The sequence below is a fragment of the Dermacentor silvarum genome, chromosome 3 (genome assembly GCF_013339745.2).
Source record: "Dermacentor silvarum isolate Dsil-2018 chromosome 3, BIME_Dsil_1.4, whole genome shotgun sequence".
Lineage (NCBI taxonomy): Eukaryota > Metazoa > Arthropoda > Arachnida > Ixodida > Ixodidae > Dermacentor > Dermacentor silvarum.
In genome coordinates, this window is record NC_051156.1 from 38,190,685 (window position 1) to 38,212,862 (window position 22,178).

Below are 22,178 nucleotides of genomic sequence, written 5' to 3' on the forward strand. Positions count from 1 at the left end.
GCCGATTGCCTCTGCTGCTGAGCTAACAGCGATCGCAGATGGATATACGTAACGACAGCGCAGCAATCGCATTTTGGTGGGTGATGGCTCCTGTGTGCAGTTAGGAAATTAAACTTCGAACGCAGGAAGGGGTTGCAACTATTTAGTGTGCCGTGCTTGTGATGAAGAAATGCCATCGCACTGGGTTTAAAAAAGCGAGCGTTTCTCGGCGCTGACCGTGTTTGCGACACTGCAGATCCGATACATCACCGATGACAGAGCAGCCATCTCAAACAACAGCTCCGATACCTTGACGTCGAAAAACACTACGCACTGATCAGCATCGTCATCCACCACGGCTCATCGACGCCTTGCAAGCAGCTACAGTGTCGTTCCGATAATTATTTGCTGTGCGCTACGTCGCTACAATGCAGACAATGAACCATGTTGTGGGGCCATCACAGCTTAAGAAGATAGATGCATAAGCAAGCGAAAGTCGCCGCTTTGTTTTTGATAGTGGTTCTCAGTACATCACCGATGACAGTGCGTTTTGCGTGTGTTATTTCGGCGGTCAAGATTTTTGATGCCTCTCCGTTCCGCACCATGTCGCTGTTGCCGAAAAATAAGTTGGGCGTGGCCCAACCGTGGCGGGCGCGCACAAGAGTTACATGCCTCGCGCGGGGCGTGACGTATGGTTTTGATTAACACGCGAACTCGGGCCAAACTCGTACATCACGAAACCCCCCTCGAGTTGAACTCGGGAACATGGTGGCGGCAGCAGCAGCGTGTGTAATCGCATCCAGCGGCAGCAAGCGTCAATATGACCGTCTGGACCCGTTCACCTACATGTCCGACGTAGAGTTTCAGCGTCATTTTTGCATTTCCAAAACGTGAGTGCGCTGGCTGTGTGACGAGTTCGGCGAAGGCCGTCGTCTGCGGAGATAGGGTGGCGGGCAAATGATGCTTTCCCAGCGCAGACTGGTGTGACTAGGCTGCGGAGGAATAGTTCGTGCGATCGCTTCGGCTCTCTCCTGTTTCAAGCAAGCTCGTCCACCGCGCCCCAGCCCCAGGCCAGGTCCGGCGTCGTCATCGGAGTATTGGAACACCTGCGAGCACCTGGGGTTCAACCCGGACCAACCAACCTGCGCAGGCGAAGTAGTCACATTATATTGGAAGATTCAGAATGGACGCCGGGCTGCCTTCCGGTGCAACAGGTGCCGAAATCAGTTTTCGCAGGTACACGGTACCACTGCACTGCACGGGCAGAGAGGTGAAGGAAGTTACTGCGCCAACACGGACCGCCTCGGCCGTCCGAACGACCACCTCTCCAGGCGGCAAATGATTTGGCTCACGTACTGCGTGAGCAAAAGCGTAGACATGTGGATGTTGAAAGAGACCGTGGACTTGTTTCCTCTATCGGAGCACGCCATCGCCGACTGGAGGAGCTACCCCCGTTAGGTCGCGAGGGACAAGCTGCTGGCGCGAGTTCCACTCGGTGGCCCCGGGAAGACAGCGCAAATTGACGAGTGCCTTCTTCGCGGCGAGCGAAAGTGCAATCGAGGCCGCCTAATGACGGGTGCAACGTTCCGCCAAGCCGCCAAAATAACGGTGGTGTTAAAGGTGGTGGCCCATGGGTCTTCGGCGTGGTCTGCGCGACCTGAGGGGTGCTGCTACTTTACAAGGTCGACCGACGAAAGGCGGCGACGCTAGGCGCCATTATTGCAGCCAATTTTCAACCAGGGACCATTATTCATAGTGACGAATTGGCCGCATACAACTGTATCCCAAATTTAGTGGATGCTAACGGGGCTATGCCTGAATCTGCATTGGGAGACAGTTAACCACAGCTTGCACTTTGTGCAAACCAACACGGGCGTTCACACGGAAAAAATAGAAAGTTATTGTCAGAAAGTGAAGTGCCACTTCGTCAGCAGTGGGTGCAGTGTAACTGCACAGATGCTGGAGTCCCACCTGGGATGAATATGGTGGCACTCAACGGCCACGTGCGCTGCAAAGACCCTTTCTTGCGTTTGTTAGAAGCCACGGATCGCTCGGGCTACCCAGTATAAAGACTCTTTCCTGCGGTTGTTAGAAGCCATCGCTCGTCGCTAGCCAGTATGAAGGTGCGTCACAATGTAAAAGAAAATAAAGCGTAGTTTTTTAATCCTTGCATGAGTGTTTTCCGACATTCCTGAGTGCTTACACGGTAAGCGCGCGACAAACCACTTCTGCGCTAGCCGACGCTCCCTTCGTCTCGCAGCCTTACTTTAGCGCGAGCAACGAGCGATCTCTTGAAAGCCCAGTGTAAAAATCAGGCGCACACCAATCTGTGCTCGGAAAGGGGAGCGCAAGCACGTAGCGAGCCGCACTAATTCAATCCAGAGGAAAGAGAAAGAGCAACGAGCGATCTGTTCAAAGCCCTGTGCGAAAACCAATCGCACACAAATCTGTGCTCGGAAATGCTAGCGCTAGCACGTAGCGAGCCGCGCCAATCCAATGCAGAGGAAGAAAGAGGAGGGCGAGCGTGCCCTCGTGGTATAACACGAAACGATTAAACTACAAATTAGTCTAATACACATTCAGTGTACAACTTGTAAACTTTAAAACACCTATACCCTACGGTAATGTGACTAATATCATTGTACTAAATGCATTTATTTAATAACTTGCTTGTGCGTCTAATGCACTCGGTGGAACGACAAACAAGTGAAAGAATGCACGACCATGCACCGACCGTACGATCACGTGAGCCCCAGTTTGTCGACCGCCCATATGGCAACGCCCAAGGGATGATGGCCACCCAGAGTGAATCTAGATAAACCAATGAAACTGGAAGTGTGCCGACGGACAAACCTTGTCTTGTTACCATTAGTTGTTTCATCTTGGGGCATCGGCAGAGCTCGTGAAGATCCCGAGTTTCGCCAAACTCGGGGCATCCTGCATAGCACCCCTGCTGTTTGAAACTACTCCAGTCGGTGAGGTTGATCTCGGGGTTGAAAAACCAAGTCTTCGCTACGCCCGTGAGACAGAAGGAGACATGGCGTAGCTTCGTCACCTCGTCCCAGTGGTTAGCAGAACTCACCCGGTCGTAGTTGTCAAGCAAATCCTCCACATCTTCACCACGAAAGCCAGCAAACAGATGGGGGTCGCGCTGGGGCCCACTGACGATCCAAGATGGAGAGGCTGCGGCAGGCGGAGCCGAGATTGTAGACGTAGATGTGCCAGAGTGCTCGTCCTGCGGCATGTTGGTGGACAGCTGGCACAAACGGCGACCTGAGCGAAGCTCCAGGAGGTGGAGCGGGCGAGCAGAGGACGGGGGACCGAGGAGCAACTTCCACCACTTGCGACGTAGCGTTAACACGACCTTTAATACGCCGCGAACACGCGGCGGGCCGATCACACTCAAGGCACAGATCGACCCTATTGCAAAAACCAGCGTCTTCCAGTGCCTTCCAGTGTGAAACCAGCGCGTTTTTTGGCACTGGGTGGCACTGGAGACGCTGGCGCACGCTGGGAGTCACTGGGAGTCACTGCGACACTGGTGAGATCGCTGGATAAGTGCTGGGTCACACTGGATGAGTGGCTCTAGAATGCTTCTAGAGCCACTCGAGCCTTGTAGCTTGCAGATTTGCCTAAGATAGTGGTCTCATAAAATCGTGCCTCGCAACCACACGTAATGATGTGGGCAACTAAATGTGCATACTTGTCCTCTTATTTTCTTAACTTTTAGCGCATGCTCCCTGAGCCGGTCGTTTATGCACCGTTCGGTTTGGCCGATGTACACCTTCCCGCATAACAAGGGGACGGAGTATGCCACTCCTGTCGCACACCCCACGAAGCGGCTATCTTGGCTGGTTTGGCAACCTCTTTCCTGTCCACGGCAAATTCGAGGGCAGAGCCTGGATAGCTTATTAGGAGCCGTGAAGACCACATGAATACGATGCCTGTTCGCGACCTTCTTCAGTTTGTGCGAGACCTGATGCATATAAGGCATGGATACGGGTCTCGCCATCCATCGCTGGGTCTCAGCTCTTTCCGCTCCAGCTCTATTCTTTACCCTCTGCAGGATAGACTCGGCCACCGCAACAACAAGCAACTCAGGAATCCCGCTGCTAAAAGGCGACCAATCTGATTGTCAAAGCTATGCTGCATTGAATGCGGGCATGACTTACGGAGCGCAGCATCCAGACATTGTAATGCGATGCCCCTTTTTACTATTTTAGAGTGGGCAGATTCAAAAGGCAGGGGACACTTCTTAATCCGTGGGAGGTACTCTCAGCAACATGGCCTACACTAAATTTTAGCCTGAGATCCAGGAATTGTAAACCCTCAGTTCCAAGCAATTCATGAGTGAAACTCAAACCCTGCCCAGCTTGAATAAAAACATCAAAAATACTCCCAGGGGCAGTGAAACCGTCCTCTTTCTTTAAAAGAATTAAAAAGTCATCGACGTACCGAAACACTTTGAATACCTTCCCCCCATTAAAAGCCAAATCAAGCGCACTGTCAATATCAGCTAAAAATATGTCGCATAGAATCAGAGCCACGCAAGACCTAATACACACTCCTCTACGTTGCAGAAAAGGCTGCTCGTTAAAAACAATCAATGTTACACTAAGATAAAATTCTAAAAGATTTAAAATATGAACCGACAAGCAAGCGGAGTTTTAGAAATCGCATTCTCCACTCTGTTCAATGCACTTCCTAACAGCAACTAAAAGCTTATCTTGAGGTACTGAATACAACAAGTCCTCAACGTCGACAGACAAGCCATAATCTATACTGTCGTTGTTTCACATATTCAGTGTCTTCTTCAGATTTCCTCACGCGGAAAGGATCAACAACCCTGAGTCACTTAAGGCTCGTCAGGAAAAACTGACTAACATTCTTTTGCCAAGCCCCCCCCCCCCCCCCCCCCCCCCCCCCCCCTTCGCTCACGATGGTTCTGAAAGGGACATCTACCTTATGTGTTTTTGCAGAAAAGAAAACCTTCAGACTGTTCCCCTTACTATTTCTAATAGCACTAGCAAGATCATTCAATTCCAAGTCCTTACCAAATTTGATGACCTTAGTCTTAACCCTACATACTCTACATTAATTGGAGTGACCGACAGTGCAGCATGCGAGGTCTGCGGCACCGACGAAACTATTGACCACCTGCTGTGCCACTGTCCACGATATGCCCAAGAAAGACAAGAACTTGCTAACGCGCTAAAAAACTGGACAATCGGACGCTTTCCGTGCAGGTGCTGCTGGAACACCGCCCCCATCGCTCGTCGGCCCATAAAGCGGTGAAGGCACTTTTGTGCTTCTTGAGGACGACGGGCTTGTGTCAACGTCTGTGACTATTAGTGCACTAACACACGCGTCAGCGAACTAACCGCTCATTTCCCTTCTTTCCTTCCCTCCTCTCTCTCCCTGTCATCTTTGTGTTCCCTCTTCCCATTCCCCCGGTGTAGGGTAGCCAACCGGACGTTATCCTGGTTAACCTCCCTGCCTTCTGCCTTTCTCTTATTTCCTCCTCCGAGTCTTAACCCTCACTGCACTTTTTTAAACAGCCACAAAGTTCTTGTCCACTGCCGCTTGGGCTTTTTCATTGAACATGCCTTTCGGCATCACAACAAATCCACCTTCCTTGTCAGCTTCTAGGAGAACCAAACTGTTCTGCCAAACTGAAAGAAACTAGGTTAGACCAACTAGCCCAACAGGCGGTCCTTCTGGAACATATCACGATTTCTGCGATCACAGTTTTGTACTTGCCTGGATCGTCTGTCTTTCTATGCGTAAAGCTACTACTATGTGTGACTGCGCAACATGTATATTTGTCTTGTTTGACGCATTACATACAGTGACGTTTGCTTAAATACTTGGATTTATTGGATACTTATACATATATTTAAACACCTTGTTGCGAGGCTTTGTGTATACAAACAGTGCATTTTGTTACCAGTGACACTTTTGTGCCCTCTATCAACTTGTATCTTCGCACTTGTATATTCCATTCTATTTTCGCATTTCTAATGTACATCTTGCAGAACTCCTACTTCTTATATGTACTCACTGTTGCGACTACATTATCGGTATAATTACAATACACGACCAGTAACTGCTCATGCGCAATCTATTGCAACGAAGGACAGCGCCATTGAGGTTTTTCCCTGGCCGTTGCATATGTACAGTCACGAGCCAAAGTTTGTGGACCAAAGGTATGGTATGATGGTATGATAAAGCTTTATTACGGTCCCTCGGAACGCGCGTCAGCACGTAGCGGGCCGCTTCCACGTCGGTACAAAAGGCCGAGCCTCTCTGCTGCCACGATTTTATTTTTTTCCTTCGAAGCCTGGGCATTCCGGCTGTAATCAAGAGCGCCAGCCTACGTGCGCGTGATGGACCAATACAACGTATTAAGCTAATTCGGGGCCGTGCAGCTGCAGCTTGAATATATTTAAATTTTTTGCTGATGCCATGGTCACCAAACTTCTGCTCGCGACTGTACAAAAAAGTAAACAAGGTTCTTTGACTGACAAAGATTTATCAGAATATTTGTGCACAACTTGTTCTTTTCATAGCCTTTACGTTTTTCGCACCAGCTGTATGCACTGATTTGCTGGTTTGGAACTGATATTCTGTGATGTTCTGATGTTCTAAAGTTCGTGTGATATTTTCTTTACTAATTAAATAGACAAAAAAAACGCGGAAGCATTGATATCAGTTATTTCTGCCACAATTTTTGGGACGTACGAATACATTCTTTTATGAAAAAATACATATTTTACTTCACAGTGGGTAGCACTCAGTAGTTTGTTTGCAGCCTCTAATATACCATGACATTGGCAATGGCAATGCAGTTACTATTGATGTATTTGATCTCTCGACCAATTCTATAAGGAGGAGGCCGCGCTGCAACGTGAGCCCCCCCCCCCCCCCCCCCCTCTCCGAACAAAATTTCTGGCTATGCCACTGTGCAGTGAAGCAGGTCTTCGAACACTGACCAGTTACAGATGATTTTATGCATTTACACCCGTCGCTTACCAAGAGCTTAGAAAAGGTGTTCGGCTGAAAAGTAGCAAATTTTCTTTACAAAGCCACTATTTTGTTCACAGGAACCTCCCTGAGAAAACTGACGTCAATCCGAGCATTTGTTGACGTGATTTTACTCTTTGCGGTGTCGGCCATTTTCGTTATGGCGCGGTTTCGCCAAGGTCACTGCCAATGGCACCGAAAATATAGCCATGCACCTAAGGCTTTCGCCTTCGAAAAATAGAAATTCCGTGGCAGTGAACATAACTCGATCAGGCACCTGCACACAAATGCGCAAATGGACTCGTAAACTGAGGCCAACCGAGATTGAGGGTGTCAATCATGCGACTGCATATCCTGAAACATGCGCCCATCGCGAACATTTAGCAAGCTTACATTATTATTTTAGAATCAGCTTTCGAGAAATGAAGCGATAAAAGGGCATTTTTGCTTTTCTGATTCGATCGGACAAAAAGTTGGACGAGGAAAAGATGGACGGAAGGGGGGGGGGGGGGGGGGCGGAGGCCGCTCTTTCAAGATTCTGCACCCGCTTTCTCGAAGCGGTGCTGAGCCTCTAAACGACTATCAATAGCAGCAAAACTGCTGATTCACAGTAGACTAGCTAGCCGCTCGTCTTATACGCTCGGCGTTTATCAGATCAGCCATTCCTGATTCGCGCTCGTCCATGCTGGACGGTGAAAGCTGTTGGCGTGGTGCCTTTTTTTCTTTTATTGTTAAAACGTGTATTCTGTTATCGTCCAGTACACTTCGTGCGTCATCGCGCGAATTTCGAATCTTAAAGGTCCGTACGCCACGTGGTGTAAAAGCTGTGAACTAAAGGCGATGTCCGGAATTGCTGGGGTTGGAAGACTGACCTACTGGGGCGATCTCGTACGTCACGTCAGACCGTTGACGTAAGATCTGGTACGGACCAGAATAACGGGAAAGTAGTTATTCCGACAAGCCGACGCGACCTGAAGGCGTCCAGAGAAGGACAAGGGAACCAGGGGAAAAATGATGGTCTCGATGCCGATGGCCGTAGCGTCGCTTTTGAGAAGCTTGCAAGACTGTGTGGCGCTGACGGGTGATCTCTCGGGCCTGGATGGCCAAGGCGATAGTATATATATTACTGACTGTGTTATAGTTTTGACCGTGTTTGTTACCGCTTTTATATACGGGATCATTTTCAACTTTTACGGAGTTTTTAAAAATAGGCTGTTGCAGATAACGTAATTCTAGTCCTTGAGTGGGGTCAGTCAGAGAGGAGGCTAACGTATAACCATATATAGGCCAAAATAGCATTTTTGCAACGTCAGGCTTTCATTTTAGAGCCTGTGCGCAGCACATCGGCGAAAATGAAATTTTAGGAGATATTACGTTTTCAGGACAGTTCGATAGAAATAATTCCAAGTATCCTTCCTTGACCGTCTTTTTTTCAAAAATTTCCCAAATACGCTATAATTTGCGCTTTGTTACCTCGGTGCTAAGGATTAGAAAACTTAAAAACATTTTGTGAAACTTTTTATGATGAAAGCACAATGTTCTGACAACGCAAAAAACGCAAAGTTTGAAAGAAAGCGCGATACGGTCGACTTTTCACATATTTTTGTATCGCACCTGGTTTTCCGCCGTTCCGTGAAATTCAAATGGCCCTCACGTGCCCCAAAAAATTTTCCGCTCAAAATATTTAGGAGAATACTGTGCAAGTAATGCTTCTTAACAAAACATCATTTCGCGCATTGAAGCACAAAAGTGTCTCGAACGCCAATGCATTTCACCGCAAAATTCGGGAATTACTATCTCGAAACTGGTGTAATTCTGAGAATCGTTCCAAGTGGATCCGCCTTGCGAACTCCATGGCTACCATTTGTAAATTTCAATATGGGCCGTAAGGTAACTAGTTAAAAATAATTCGTGAATGTTTGTAAATTAGTTGAATATGCATTTAAATTTTTGTGCAAATAATGTCCGCCTCTTCGAGTAGACCAGGTCATGAACTAGAATTGTGCTCTCTGCCACAGGTAACTTTAAAAATTTTTGAAAGTGTTTGCTAAAATACCGGGTATGTGTCCTTGTTATTGTAATCTTCGAGCGAAATACATATTGGTCGAGCGCCACAGTTGGGAAAGTTGGTGTGGACTGACTCTGTTTGATCGAGCAGCCACGAAAGCCTAAAATAATGACGATATCACTCACCGAAGCTGAGATGGCGTCGGAAACTTCCTTCCTGACTTTCTCCTGAATGTCCGGGTGCTTTGCCAATGCAAACGTCAAGTAGCTTAGAGATGAAGCCGTTGTTTCAAACCTGAAAGCATTTTCACACGATTAAAGCCACCGAGCAAAACGTGCATAAACTATTTGACGAAGAACATAATTGGTGAGGTAGAATCGTAATAGTAAAATGATAATCTAAAACTGTATTCGCAAAGCAGATGCGTTCTCTCAAGAAGTATGGCCAAGAAATCTTATGGTGCGTTTTCTTTTTCTGAGGATTTTCGTCTCATAAAAAGAAGCGCGACCAGAAATGAATTGGTAGACGTTATCAGTTGGTCGGCTAAACTTAATAGAGTTGATACAGAAGTATGTCGACACAAAGCTAAGAAAAATGAGCAGTGCTAAGGTTTTGCGCTTTTTTTTTTTTTTTGCATAGGAAATCTCGTGACCGAAATGATTACGCGTGAACTACGCGACAAAAAAAACAGTTCATGGTATCCTTACATGAAAAAAAAAGCGCGGAATAAGTTAAACCAAACGTTATTAAAAACGTGCGCGAAGCGCTAGAAAGATGAAATGCAAGAAACAATTATCGCTACCCTCCAACGAATAATGTAGCAGCATTGACAACCACTTCTTGCATAGTCAGTGGCCGCGTCCTGGAATCACCTACGCACCAAGAAAAGAATAAAATGTCATTAGCATCAGCGCCCGAAAAAACTTATATTTCATTAACGATCGAGTTAGCGGAGGTATGCTTTTGCATGTACGATACATGCGACAATAGAGAACCGCGTATAGAGCAATTTAACTTGGAAGCAAAGCTATCCCGAGCTTCGCATGATTTTAGTGCTCTGCATGAACTTCAGCTCGAATCGATTTCATTTCGTCATTTTTGCTGCCATGTGGCAATTCCAAAGTACAAACGGGCAGGCTGTCCATTAACAGGGATTATTTTCGCACCATGCTTGCTTTCCGCAAATCATTTACTAGTCTCCAGTTCAATGCAAAGTGATCATGTGTCTTGCAATAATTACACCGAATGACAACCAAAGCACATTTTTAAATATAGAAGTAATAAACATAATCGCCGTTGAGCGTTATTCAGACAACAATGCACTGCAGTTTCTGGAGTCTAGATAAAATGTTTACTGGAAGAATGTTGAAGAATAGTGACGTTGTCGCAAGTAATGTCTCACTTCGAATGTCATGCCAGTATTACAGTTAATGTGCGTTGAGTATGAAACACTTGCAAGCTTGCTGATTACATGAGAATGTAGATACATACTTTGGTTGTAAAACGCCAATGACATTACTGATCTGTTCAGATGACACTTTTTAGTGAAGGAAGTATTAACGATTGGAAGTGAGGAGGAATCAAAATTACCGTTTGGCACCGTGCTTGAGAGGCCACTCGGCTCTTCGGTGTATTCCGCGTCTAGAAGGTTTTGCAGCATGTCCGGTCTTCTATACTACTTTTGATAAACGGAAACATCCATGTGAGCGTCTTATAATATCGGGTCAAGCATAGGCATCGTCATATTTTATTTCATTGATTTATCATAAGGGCCCAAAATATTGGCGGAGACAACATAGCATGGATAACGTAGGATAATTCTTTAAAAGATGTCACAAACATGGCGGATATGTTGAACATAACTAGTATCATCATGAAACAACGAGAGACATGAAAGTATGACCAGAAAAAAAAGGGAAGTTGACAATATAGCAGTAAACGAGGGTGGTTGTTTTTAGCGGCACGAAATTTTTAGATTGTCTGTTGCAGATTGCACAATTCTAACCCCTGAGCTAATTTACTCGATGAGGTGGCCATTACTTCAACGAGAAATCAAAATGCTTAATTGAGTGATTGGCATAGTTATTCTAATTAACTTTATAAGTAATTAATTTACGGCACATGTGTCCATGTACGAGTCGTAGCTATTCAGTTTGCAAGCCATATCGACTTCAAACGAAATTTAGGATGGCACCGGTTTCGAGATATGCACCGTCAAACATGCAGGTAAAAATGCACTGTTGTTCCACTTACGTTTTAAAGAAAAGGCCATTTTATTCATCGAAGCGTAAGAGTAACTGAAACGCCAATGTAGTTATCGGACGCTTTGAAAATTAACATTATCACGATATCATCTAGAGATGCTCAAGAGACGAGCCGCCGCGAGAAAGACGATGAAGTGTGTCTGGGTTTTTGGCGCGAGCAAGGTGTCGGCCTGGTGGTTTGGTTCCAGTGTAAATATATTGTAAATAGCCTCTTTCGTGTGAGTCGTTCCACACGTAACATTATGGTGGAGGATTGCGATCCCCGTCCTCGCCACGGAACTCCGAAGTGGTCGGTACATCGAGCTTGTCACCATGCCTCCCGGTGACGAGACCGCGTCTGCAACGGCTTCGGCTCGTCCGCCTGCTCCAATCGTCATGGTTTCCCAACATCGCGACCCTGGTGTGTTCTCTGGCCTGGAGGGACAGGGCGTTGACGAATGGATCAAGCTCTATGAATACGCCAGTGCTAATAACAGGTGGGACCCAACTATTATGCTCGCCAATGTCATCTTTTATCTCGGCGGCACCCCACGCGTGTGGCATCAAACGCACGAAGATGAGTTAACCAGTTGGGACAGTTTCAAAGAAAAGCTACGGGAAGAACTGTTCGGCGACCCCACTGGGCGCAAGGTTGCCGTGAGAAAGGCTCTTGCGTCTCGTGTTCAGACATCTACGGAGCCCTACGTTTCATACATCCTCGACGTTTTGGCTCTATGCCGCAAAGCTGACTACACTACGTCTGAAGCATATAAAGTGGCACATGTGCTAAAGGGCCTCGCCGACGACGCTTTCAATTTGCTTGTTTTCGGCAACGTCTCGACTATCGACGCCATCATAAAAGAATGCCGTCGCCTTGAACAGGTTAAGAGCCGCCGTATCACACAACACACCACGCGGCTACCAAACACTGCTGCTACGTCGACATGTGAGGGTCGACCGCGTCAGACGACCACCTGTGACGACGTAACCCGTATAGTTCGCCGCGAGCTCGAGGCCACCTGTTCGCCAGCCTTCTCCGCGACGCCTCCCGATCCGCCTGCAACCACGATTGCAATGATTCAGGCCGTCGTACGACAGGAATTTGAGAACATGGGTATAAACTGCGTGTGTTCAACGACTCAACCCAGCTTTCACCAGTTCTCTAGCGGCCCTCCTCGTCCCCGGCAGTCCATTTATGCTCCATACCGCAACCTGTCCGAGTGGCGTACCCCTGATGGCAAGCCGATCTGCTTCCACTGCTGTCGCATCGGCCACGTCGCTCGTCACTGCCGCAACCAATGGCCACCACCTGCTCGGACATACGCCGACGCTTATTCCCGTATCTTTCGACCTACTGTTCCCTGTGCTACCCGCCATGAACCCACTGCCGCTGATGCCCCAGATCGGAACCTTCGCTACAGCCGCTCGCCCTCACCTCGACGCCATCAGTCTCGTTCGCCCCAACCCCGCCGCTTTTTTCGCCGCCCATCGCCTCCCGGATCCAGCCGGAAAGCTAGCCACTGCAGCTTCTAGAGATGAAGCTGCGTTGTCGACCCTGCCCTGAAATCCTCAGCTCACGTTCCCTACGAACCAAAACCTTCTTGACGTTGACGCTGACGGCTATCCTGTCACTGCACTGATCGATACAGGGGCCCATAATTCAATTATGAGTGCTGCCTTCCGACGACTCAGAAAGCTCCTCACCCCACCGTCGGCACGCGTCATCCGCGTTACGGATGGAGGTACTGCCCTTATCGTCGGCATGTGTACGGTTCGTGTCAGCATCGCCGGCCGCCACACTCCTGTCCTCTTCACCATGCTTGCTCATTGCCCCCACGACCTAATTCTCGGCCTCGATTTTCTCTCTGCGCATTCCGCTCTTATTGATTGCTCTGCCAGTACCCTTCGACTTGAGTTGCCGACTCTCGCAGAACCTCCTGATGCACCCCAGTGCCGCTTAGGCCCCACCGGCTTTATTCGCCTGCCACCAAAGTGATTAGCCTATACTGAACTGATGAACCACCAAACTGGTGTAGTCCTGAGAATTCGTTCCAAGTGGGTACGCCTTGCGAACTCATTGGCTACAATTCGTAAATTGAAATATGCGCCGTAAAGTAATTAAAAGTTAACTAGTATAAGTACGTTAATTATTCAATTGGGCTTTTTTATTTCTCGTCTATGTAATGGCCGGCTTATCGAGCTCAAGGGTTAGAATTGTGTTATCTGTCACAGACACTTTTTTTTTAATTTGGTGCAGCTAAATAGTAGACCTGGTATAATACTGAATTCATTGTCGAAAAAAGCCATATCGGGAAATTTTCGACCGTACAAAGTTTTGTGGTATCCTTTTTTTTTGTCCTGTTTCGATAGCGTTTGTACATATAGATGTGAGAGATGTATCTGTTGTGAAATTTCTCGCAAAACCTGTGTGTAAAAATTGCGGCCTCAGTAGACTGAACACAAGGTCAGAAATAAGTATAATGCCAGTTGGGTCACTATAAGTGCTGGCATATCCGAATTTTTTTTTTTTCGTACTATCGTGGCAATACGCTCGCTTTCCACTCGCTCTAGCGAAGTTTCATTTCACGGAGGTTCACACATCTGTATATTCAAGTTTAGATCAGTTTTTTTACTTGCTTACTTATTGTTAGATTTATGACAGAATATCTCTGAAAAAAAAAAGTGCCCCATGCCCACGCAAGGACTTTTATCATTTACGACGGCTAAGTCATGACATAAAACTCCTGCCAAGTCAAAGATTTATATGTGTTGATGCTTGACATCAAACCAAAAATATGCGCGTTTGTGAGTCCACATGAGCTTGCATTTTACGCTCTTTTTTATTAGTATACAATTAATATTCGGCATCGGTATTACGTACGTTTCGCCAACAAAACGATCCACGTCGTAATTGTGAGAAACGTTTCTCTTTGCCATGCTTTTCTGCCGGATACAGTTTTGGAGATTCAGAATAATTATGATTCCTTCTGTTGTTAGTGGAGCCATTTATAATAAAGTTATTCACCATTACGAGGCCTCATTCACAGTAACAAAGTCTGATAAATGTTGCCATTGGACTCAAAACGACGAAGACATTTTGATGAAGTGCTCTATTTCGAGTGGAATAGAAGAGCCGTCGCGGACACTACGGCGCCCCCTTGTTTTATGTCTCGCCCTTGCGGCCGTTTACGATCTGCAAATATTAGCTTTAAATACACATTTGCTTGTAACAATACAATCATGACGGTGAATTTGCTAAATCCACGCCATGGTTATCAGCTGTGCAGGCACACACTCCCAGGGCCAGGTCTAATATACACGGTGTTTTAACAGCGAAGCTGTTTAAGCTATCCGTAAAACCATGCTCGTCGACCGAAAAAAAAAAAAACATCGCTGAGCGATGAGTCACCTGGGTTGCCTAGCAACCACCTCGCGGAGCGACGTGTGCTTCGCCTCCTCTCCGTGCAGCGCACATGTTGCCTTGACATGGGACGTTAAGGAGAGGGAAGGTGAGCAAGCGCGCGGCGCGCGCTATGCTCGGGATAGAGAAAGAAAATGAGAGCGAGAGGGAGAGGAAGAAATTGTAGCAGCTCCAACGAGGCAATGCGCAGAGCTGCTGCCGACGCCTTCCACGTTTCCCCGTTTTCCCGCGCTCGCGTCAAACGCGCGCGCTGTTCGTGACTGCAGCAGGCGCCTTTGGCGGCGGCTCGGCAGGTTTCGACCAGCCACGCCCCGGCAAGAGTGGAGGCGCAGCTTGGTCGTGACGTCACCGGGGAGACAAAGCTTGGAGCCACCGCGACGGCGGCAGAACTGTCGTTGACCCTGTGGCGAGTACATGTACCCTTCACATGGGACGACCGAAGAAGATCCGGACACCCGAAGAAGAAGCCGCTCATCTTGAAGCGCGTCGCGCGGCCCAGCGAGAATCTGCGCGTCGGCGGCGAGCCGATTCGGAATACCGTGCCTAGCAGCACTTGACATTTCCTAGCAAAACTTAGCCAAGCCTACAAAATCCTGGAAGGCGCTGGGTGGATCAACAGCTCCGCTGTTTACTCCAGCCTTGCACCACTAGCGCAAGATGCCCACGTTTTTTTTTAAAGGAAAAAAAAAACGTCCAATATCTTTAAACGTCGCCTGTGGCAGATAGCACAACTCTAACTCTCTGTCTCTTTCTCCCTTCTTTCTCTTATCCTTCTCGCTTCCCGCCAGCGTATAGGGTAGCCAACCGGACTCGTGACTGGTTAACATCCTTGCCTTCCCCTTATATCCCCCTCTATCTCTCTTGATCTAAATTACTCCATGAGGCGGCCATTAGTTCTACGAGAAATCAATATGCCTCGCTAAATAATTAATATAGTTACCCTAATAAACTTTCTAATTCATTTACGGCCCATATTCCGAACTACGAATTATAGCCGGTGTGTTCGCAAGGCATATCCACTTGGTACCAATTCTCAGGACTGCATCAGTTTGGAGATATTAATTTTCGTGGGGTCCGACGAAATGCGTTGGCGTTCCAATGAGGACAAGAAATCGGCTTCCAACACCCGTTTCCGCCCAACGAAAAAGTAGCTGCGTTGCCACTGTGATTTCAAGACTTTCTCCGATATCTGAATACCACAGAGCTCGGTTAATTAGGGCAGGGCATCATTTCCCGCAAAAGATAGGTATTACCGCAGGGTTTTTTCTTCTGATGTCCACTATTTTCTCTATTTCATCCGATAGCGCTTGAAAGGTGAATTCTCCAGCAGCATACGTGAGGAAGTAGAAAGGCTTCATAAGCGAGCCGAACATAGTTGTGCTCTCTGAAACAAAAGCAAGGAAAGCATGAATGTTTTATACTAAACAATGCTTATAATGGGCCGCGCATTTGCTGTATTCAGTTTCAGTTTATTATTTATTCAAGGAGAGTGTCCCAAAGTCAAACGACTGCAGCGGGACCCTCGGTTAACAAGAAGATGGGTACAAAATGATTAATTCGTGCAGCAGTATAAAATTATGCAATCTACAAGTAAATAAATAGCGAACGTGGTAGTAGAAACGAATACATTCGATTCTATAGCAGGAGTCATAGATGTAAGTTAAATATTACGCACATTGTCAATCTAAATTGTACAAACCTATTTAAGAATGAAGTACACACTTTATTACAAAGTAAATTAAACAGGACAAAAGTTATACAAAATAAAATTTTAAGTTCATATTTAATGCACACAAAGATGATGATGATTTAAGTGCATATGGAAAGTCATCGCAAAATTTTATCTCCGAGAAGTAGGATGCCATTTTTTCCATAGTTCGTGTTGCATTTAGGTAATAGAAAGTTGTGATTATGGGCAAACCTAGTGCTATTGGTATTTGTCAGCAACCTAGAGTCTATTAATTGATACCCGAGCTGTTTGTTAAGCAATTTAAATAGAATGAGAAGTAAATGTAATTTAAACAAGCCAGATACAGGAAGAATAAAGTTAGCCTGAAAGAGCGGAGAAGCATTAGAGTAAAAAGTACTGTTGGTAATGATGCGAATGGCTTAGTTCTAAATGTGCTGTACTGACGAAAGGTGGCAGTTATATGTATTTCCCCATGAAGTAATGCCATATGTGATGTGACTATGTACGAAGGCAAAGTATAAAGACAATAAGGCATGAACAAAAAAAATATGGACGAGATTTAATGAGAGTTCTTATACCAAAAGCAGTTTTTTGTTTAACACAAGCAATATGATTAGTAAACTTCAAGTTAGGGTCTAATTTTATGCCAAGAAAAAAATACAAATTTAGCCGCTGGGCTTAAATGATGGTCTATGGAAACTTGCGGTAGAGGAGGGAGAACTTTTTGAGGTGTTTTAAAAATCATGAACTGAGTTTTAAGGGGGTTTAAAATTTGCTTGTTCAAACGACACCATTGAACAACTTTGGTCTATTCGTTGTTCAGCTTAGTGATTAATGTTGTTAACAATTTATGTGACATGGAAGTGGTGGTGTCATTAGGGTAAAGGACAACCTTAGAAAGATTAATGCAATCAGGTAAATCATGAATGTAGATATGAAACAATAAAGGTCCAAGTATTGAGCCCTTGGTACTGCTTGATTAAAGACCTTAACGTTTGAATAAACGCCACCTATTTCATTTATTTTAATTTATTTTCTCTCAAGGCAGAGGCATTACAGAGAGGAGTGGGTAGTGTAAACACACACACAAAAAACACATTTTAGCAGCCTAGTGAGGTTACAAAAAGTGGTTAACAGGGCTTGTTTGAGTTCGTGCATATTTACGAGGGAAACAATGGAAGCGGGAAGGCGGTTCCAGTCGCTGCTTGTTGTGGGAATGAATGAATTGAAGTGCGTGTTCGCGCTGCAACATGGCACGTCAACTTTGAACTGATGATCGTTTCTGGAAGAAACGTACAATGGTGGTGACAGAAGAGAGTCTCTTAAAGTAGGATTACAATGATATATCTTATGAAATAGACATAGACGCGCGATTTTACGACGAAGTGACAGTTTAGGCAAATCGAGATTGTACTTCATTGAAGTGACACTTGCTGTACGCGAGTAGTTACATAAAATAAAACGTGCTGCCCGGTTCTGAATTGCTTCTATGCTGAGATTAAGTGAACTGACATGGGGATCCCAAATGGAAGATGCATATTCAAGCTTGGGCCTAACTAATGTTTTAAAAAGCAAAAGTTTTAAGTTGGTGGGAGCTAGACTAAATTTACGTTTTATATAACCAAGAGTACGGCCAGCATTACTTGTTATATGGTTCAGGTGAGTTTGCCAGGAGAGGTTCTCAGACATATAAATGCCAAGGTATTTGTAAGTGGAAACCTGAGTTAGGGGAACGCTATTAAGAGAGTATGTACATGATGTGTCGTGAGAAGTACATCGAGTAACTCTCATTGCCTTACATTTATTAGTATTCAGTTTCATTAACCAGGTATCACACCATGCATCTATATTACTGAGGTCCGATTGAAGCGTTAGATTCAATCGCACTGCTATGCACTGCTACTGGTCCACGTATAACTTATTTTTTTAATTACTTACTTGATCGCTAACAATCGTCACTGTCACTGTTGTTGAAAAGAAAAGTGTACAATCATTGCATTCTAGCGGTGCTAACATATGGGGCAGAAACTTAGAGGTTAACAAAGAAGCTCGAGACCAACTTAAGGACCGCAAAAAGAGCGATGGAACGAAAAATGTTGGGCCTAACGTTAAGAGACAGGAAGAGAGCGGTGTGGATCAGAGAGCAAATGGAGATACTCGATATTCTAGTTGACATTAAGCGGAAAAAGTGGAGCTGGGCAGTCCATGTAATGCGTGGGATGGAGAAGTGGTGGGCCATTAGAGTTACAGAATGGATATCAAGAGAAGGAAAGTGCAGTCGAGGATGGCAGAAAACTAGGTGGAGTGATGAAATTAGGAAATTCGCAGACGGATATTGGAATCAGCTCGCGTTCGCAGACGGATATTGGAATCAGCTCGTGACGCGTTCCGCCGGCAGTGGCGAAACAATTTTTTTAAAATTTCTAGTAAGACCTACAGACAGTAATTAACTTGTGCATATTCTGTGTACCGGTGACCCAATTCTATTCATGAAAAAAAAAAAAGCAACGTGTCTCATCGAAGAATAAACAAAATTGTGGTAGAACTCATGTCATGATGACATGGTAATGCTGATGTCGCGACACATCATATTTCCGAAGTCAAGTTCATTTAATTTCAGCGGTGATTATGCTTCGGATGCATGCGACATTCTCTGGTATCATCACAGTTTGCTATAACACTCGCTTTCCAAGGTCGTCCATGAGCACGGCGTCATGACGACGACTGCGTGACGACGGCGGCATGAGGAATAATGGGATGACGACTATAATGTGTGACGACGATGGCGATACGACGACGTTACGACGACAACAGAAGGACAAAGCTAGAACGACGACGATTGCACGACAGCATGACAATGATAGTATGACAACAGATTTATGACGGTTACTATCTGCCGACGAAGCAATCACGACGATGGCATGATAACGGCCGCATGATCACGATTGAGAGATGATGGCATGATTACGATAGAATGACGAAGAATGAACATCGTCGATGGGACTATGACGATGGTACGAAGGTGGACTACGAAGACAATGAGACGACGTCAGGTGACGATGGTAAAACGACAGCGTGACGACTACGGCACGGCGACAGCGGTATGATGACGACTCTATAACGACGATGGCGTGACAACGACGGTATAACACAAGTTAGATGACGATGTTAGAATGACTACGATGGAACGACCACGACGGAATCAAGACGATGGTCTGCCAACGAATGCGTTACGACGACGCACGAGGGCACAACAACAATATGAGGACAATGGGATGATGACGAGTGTATGAAGACAACGGCGTGACAACGATGACGTGGCGTGAATCGCATGACGAAGCTGGTGTGAAGAGAATGGGACGACCACCACGGCATCAGGACGGTGGTGTGACAGCGAATGCATGACGACTGTATGACGACGGTGGCGTGACTAGAGTCGAATGACAAAGCTGGAGTGAGGACGATGTAACGACCACGACGGCATGACAACCACGAACACATACCTAGTGGTCCACGCTGTTAGACAACTTGGGCCGCTGAATCGGCGCAAAATGCGCGACGATGACGGCTATTAAGAGTAGAATGACAAAGCTGGAATGACAATGATGCAGCAACCAATTGACCTCGATAAATATACTCCTTTACAGACTTTAGATGCTGACTGGCGGTCCTGAATTCTTGTTCCATTGCGCGGCTATTGAACATTATCTTTGTCTTCTGCATATTCATCTTCAACCCCACTCTTACACTTTCTCGGTTAAGGTCCTCAATCATGTGTTGTAATTCGTCTCCATTGTTGCTGAATAGGACAATGTCATCTACAAAGGGAAGGTTGCTCAGATATTCGCCGTTGATCCTCACGCCTGAGCCTTCTCAGTCCAAGAGCTTGAATACTTCTTCTAAGCATGCAATGAATAGCATTGGAGAGATTGTGTCTCCTTGCCTGACCCCTTTTTTGATAGGTGACTTTCTACTTTTCTTGTGGAGAACCAAGGAAGCTGTGGAATCTTGTAGATATTTGCGAAGATATTGACGTATACCTTCTGTACTCCTTGAATATGCAATGCCTATATGACTGCCGGTATCTCTACTGAATCAAGGACGAAGTGTTTGTTGTATGGAACGCTGCTTTTCTGTCTCTGCGAATTCCAAGCTACTTTGTGGGAGACGCCGGTCCCATAACTACGGCGATGGATGTGCAGTCACCTGGAGGGGTGCCGGGTCCTTCCACGTCAACAGCGGCCGCGCCCAGGAAGCGGTCTAGTCACCCGAGTGACACTGACAGCGAGGACACTGTGATCTACTCAGCGACCAGTGATGATACCTCGGATGACAGTGACTTCGTGCCCGTAGCAAAGCGCAAAGCAAAGAGAAGACTCATCAGGACATCTCCTTCCGCAAGTAAGGCTACTGTGATCCCGACGCGAAAGTCATCGGAGCACACAATTTTATTCGTGCCTGTGGATGCGAGCGACAATATAAACCGGCTCAACCGTCAGGCTACATCTGTGGCGCTAGAGGCCCTTGCTCCGGGCCAGATCAAAGATGTTAGAATCAACGCCCGTAAGAACATTCTCGCGATAGATGTCGCGGACCGCAGCGCGCTGGACGTTTTGAGTAACGTCAATGTGCTGGAGAACATCAACGTACGCTGCTTCAAACAAGATGAACCTACCTCTACGGCCGGTGTTGTATATGATGTAGACAATTCCATAAGCGATGCCGACCTGCCTATACTCATCAAGCCGGCGACAGAGGGAATTGCCATATTGCAAGCCCGTCGACTAGGGAAATCGAACTGCGTGAAGCTAACTTTCAAAGGAGACAGCCTACCATCACACGTCAAGGTCGGTCACTTTCGACAAGTAGTACGACCTTTTGTGCCAAAGCCGCTTCAGTGCCGGAAGTGTCAAAGGATAGGGCACGTTAGTGCAGTTTGCACAAAGACAGCCGTGTGCTCACGATGCTCTGGGTCACACAGCTCCGACGCCTGTCGTGCAGAAAACCAAAAGTGCGCCAATTGCCAAGGCTCTCACGACGCATCTTCCAAGAATTGCCCACGTGTGAAAAAGGAGATGAAAGTCTTGAAGCAAATGGTCAGGGATGGTTCGTCGCACAGGGAGGCTGCCGCTAAGGTGCGACGCCGGCGTTCACATCGCCGGAGATCTTCGAGGAAAACCTACTGCTATTGCTAAGGATGCACCGCGTCCGCCGACAGTCCACATACTTCCACAGACAACTAGCAATACTAGCAGCGAGGATCCTACGCAGAAAACTTCGAATGTCATTGCCTCACGCGAGGAGTGGCCTCCGTTGCCGAGGCTAGACCAACCAGCGGAGAAGCTACATGACGCACGCTCGCCGAATCATGCTTCACCTTCGGACAGCCGCCAAGAAGACGACAAACAAGTTGTCACCATGATGAGGGCCCTTATGAACCCGTTCCGTGTTCTCCTGACGTCCATACACACTCCGGCGGCTCGAGGTGCGCTTCAGATACTGGATGCGCTGAATCCGGTACTGACCAGTTTGAGAAGCACCATGGCTGCTCCTCGGCACTCGTTCCTTAAACAAGTCAAGGAAGCGTCTATCTTCCAGTGGAATGCCCGTGGCCTTAAATCCCGCATTTCGGACTTTTGTCCCTTTGTTTTAAGAACAATTTCCAATCATAGTTATTTGTGAGCCAAACATTGAGAGCGCGATCCGTTTATCAGGATATGAAGCTTTCATGTCTGACACCTGTAGCGACCGCAGCAAAGTCATCGTCTATGTCAGATGTGATTTCACTTATGTTTTACACCCCAGTGGCACCTG

At 46.6% G+C, this 22,178-nt stretch overlaps 1 protein-coding gene across 1 annotated transcript; it reads right to left on the reverse strand.

The window, feature by feature from the left end:
* Positions 1-8,319: 8,319 nt before the first annotated feature.
* On the reverse strand, positions 8,320-16,055 carry LOC119444307 (cytochrome P450 6a8-like). Its single transcript, XM_049664532.1, has 5 exons — positions 15,928-16,055; positions 10,601-10,685; positions 9,813-9,882; positions 9,196-9,304; positions 8,320-8,331 (listed from the first exon to the last, which is right to left on the reverse strand). Exons 1-5 carry the CDS (start codon positions 16,045-16,047, stop codon positions 8,320-8,322), a joined length of 396 nt encoding a protein of 131 aa, XP_049520489.1. The 5' UTR covers positions 16,048-16,055.
* Between the last annotated feature and the right edge of the window lie 6,123 nt (positions 16,056-22,178).

Coding starts and splice junctions, on each gene's coding strand:
- LOC119444307 (XM_049664532.1), bottom strand. CDS start 16,047: ATGTTCGGCTCGCTTATGAAGCCTTTCTACTTCCTCACGTATGCTGCT. Junction 10,686..15,927: donor TCAGAAGAAAAAACCCTGCG/GTAATACCTATC, acceptor TATCAAAAGTAG/TATAGAAGACCGGACATGCT. Junction 9,305..9,812: donor GCTACATTATTCGTTGGAGG/GTAGCGATAATT, acceptor AAATGCTTTCAG/GTTTGAAACAACGGCTTCAT.